The 1,591-nt window shown below is 56.9% G+C and overlaps 1 protein-coding gene across 1 annotated transcript; it reads right to left on the minus strand.

The window, feature by feature from the left end:
* Positions 1-131: 131 nt before the first annotated feature.
* LOC113202579 (luciferin sulfotransferase-like) lies at positions 132-1,561 on the minus strand. Its single transcript, XM_052276818.1, has 3 exons — positions 1,272-1,561; positions 916-1,010; positions 132-827 (listed from the first exon to the last, which is right to left on the minus strand). Exons 1-3 carry the CDS (start codon positions 1,531-1,533, stop codon positions 528-530), a joined length of 657 nt encoding a protein of 218 aa, XP_052132778.1. The 5' UTR covers positions 1,534-1,561; the 3' UTR covers positions 132-527.
* Between the last annotated feature and the right edge of the window lie 30 nt (positions 1,562-1,591).

Consider the following 1,591-nt stretch of genomic DNA (forward strand, 5'->3'; position numbering starts at 1 on the left):
TATTATTAGAGTAATAAATCTCTCGTGAATATATGCATGTTCACGTGTGACGTATTGTTTGTCTTCTGATTCATTGGCGTGAGTTGGTCCCTATTTTTACGGTTGAGCCATTCGCATGGATCAACGTCGTGTCGTTTGGCACATTCTTTATTTGTCAACAAGTTTTCCTTTACAACTTACGTACAAAACCATACACTCAACAGCAATAATAAAAAAAACCAACAACTAAAACTAAAACAACAGTAAAACAAATCAGTAACAACACAAAATAAAAAAAACAACTTATATACAGGGGGGCTCTGCGAGCCTGTCGTCGGGGCGCCCGGCGAGTCGGCGCGGGGGTGTGGCGCCAGGCCTCGGGGCGCCCCTCGGACGGAGGGTAACTTGACGCGGCGGGGCGGCGCGGGGCGCCTCGGCCCGGAAATTAACTTACGTACACGATAATAAATTAGTCTAACCGTACAGTAAAGGGCATGGCAGTGCGTTGCATGGGTGGGTAGCGTGGTTGAGGTGGGGGCGCGGCGGGACTACTCGAAGGACAGCCCGGTGCCGGCCAGGTTCTCCTCGGTCCACGCGTCGAACTTGGCGATCATCTCGTCCGACATGTGGTTCTTGTAGTCGCCGACCTGCCCCTTGCGGATGAACTTGGCGTCGGCGTTGGCCATCCTCTCCTCGCCGTACTTCTGCGCCATGACGACCTCCAGGTTGACGGCCGGGTTCTTCTTCATCTTGTCGAAGCTGAGGTAGTCGACGAGCTTCTCCACCGACTCGTCGTCGATCTTCTTGCCCAGGAACTCGGCGGTCCTGCGAATCTGCGAGGGGAGATCCTGCGGAGAGCGAGGGCGCGGGTCAGGAGAGCCCAAGCGGTAAAGTGGTTGGCGTGCATGTCTTTTGACGTTGGAGTGGGGTACTCACCCTCTTCATGTCCTCGTACTTGAGGAAGAGCACGTTGGGCTCGTCGCGCTTCTCCCAGAAGCTGAGGATGTGGCGCCAGATGGGTCCGACCGGGGCTGGAAGGGGAGCGGGGGTTAGAGCGAGGCGAGCGAGAGGCGCCGCTGGCGCCGCGCGGGTAGGCAACCCATCGGGCGATGCTGCGCCACAGGGGGCCCGCCTTCAGGCCCGCCTCAAGAGGCCCACCGCCGCGTCAACCGCGGTCGCCGTACCGCGGCGGACGGGCCGGGTAGTGCCGGAAGAACACAACAGAGACTAACTAACGGATTTCGATCACTCGAAAAAAAAACAAAAACGAATGAACCACCGACAAGACTCACCCTTGTCCTGCATGAAGAGCTCGGCGAACTCTTCGAAGCCACCCGTGAGGCGGTGCACCAGCTGGCAGTAGTGGTAGTAGGACACGCACATGTCCTTGGGGTTGCGCGCCACGTACACCACCTTGGGCTTGACCGTAGACATCTGCTCGGGCAGCAGGTCCCAGGTCAGGTGGCTCTTGATGAACCGCGGCGACGGCATGCTCGCCACCAAGTCCACCGAGTCACCCAGCGCCTGCGTGAAGCCGTCCTCGTCGTGGCTCATGACGGCCGTCAACCTGGAGTCAAAATGAAAATTTTCAATAAAAAAACCTATTTTTTTT

The sequence above is a fragment of the Frankliniella occidentalis genome, unplaced genomic scaffold (genome assembly GCF_000697945.3).
Source record: "Frankliniella occidentalis isolate FOCC.00 unplaced genomic scaffold, Focc_3.1 Scaffold4573, whole genome shotgun sequence".
In the NCBI taxonomy this organism is placed as follows: domain Eukaryota; kingdom Metazoa; phylum Arthropoda; class Insecta; order Thysanoptera; family Thripidae; genus Frankliniella; species Frankliniella occidentalis.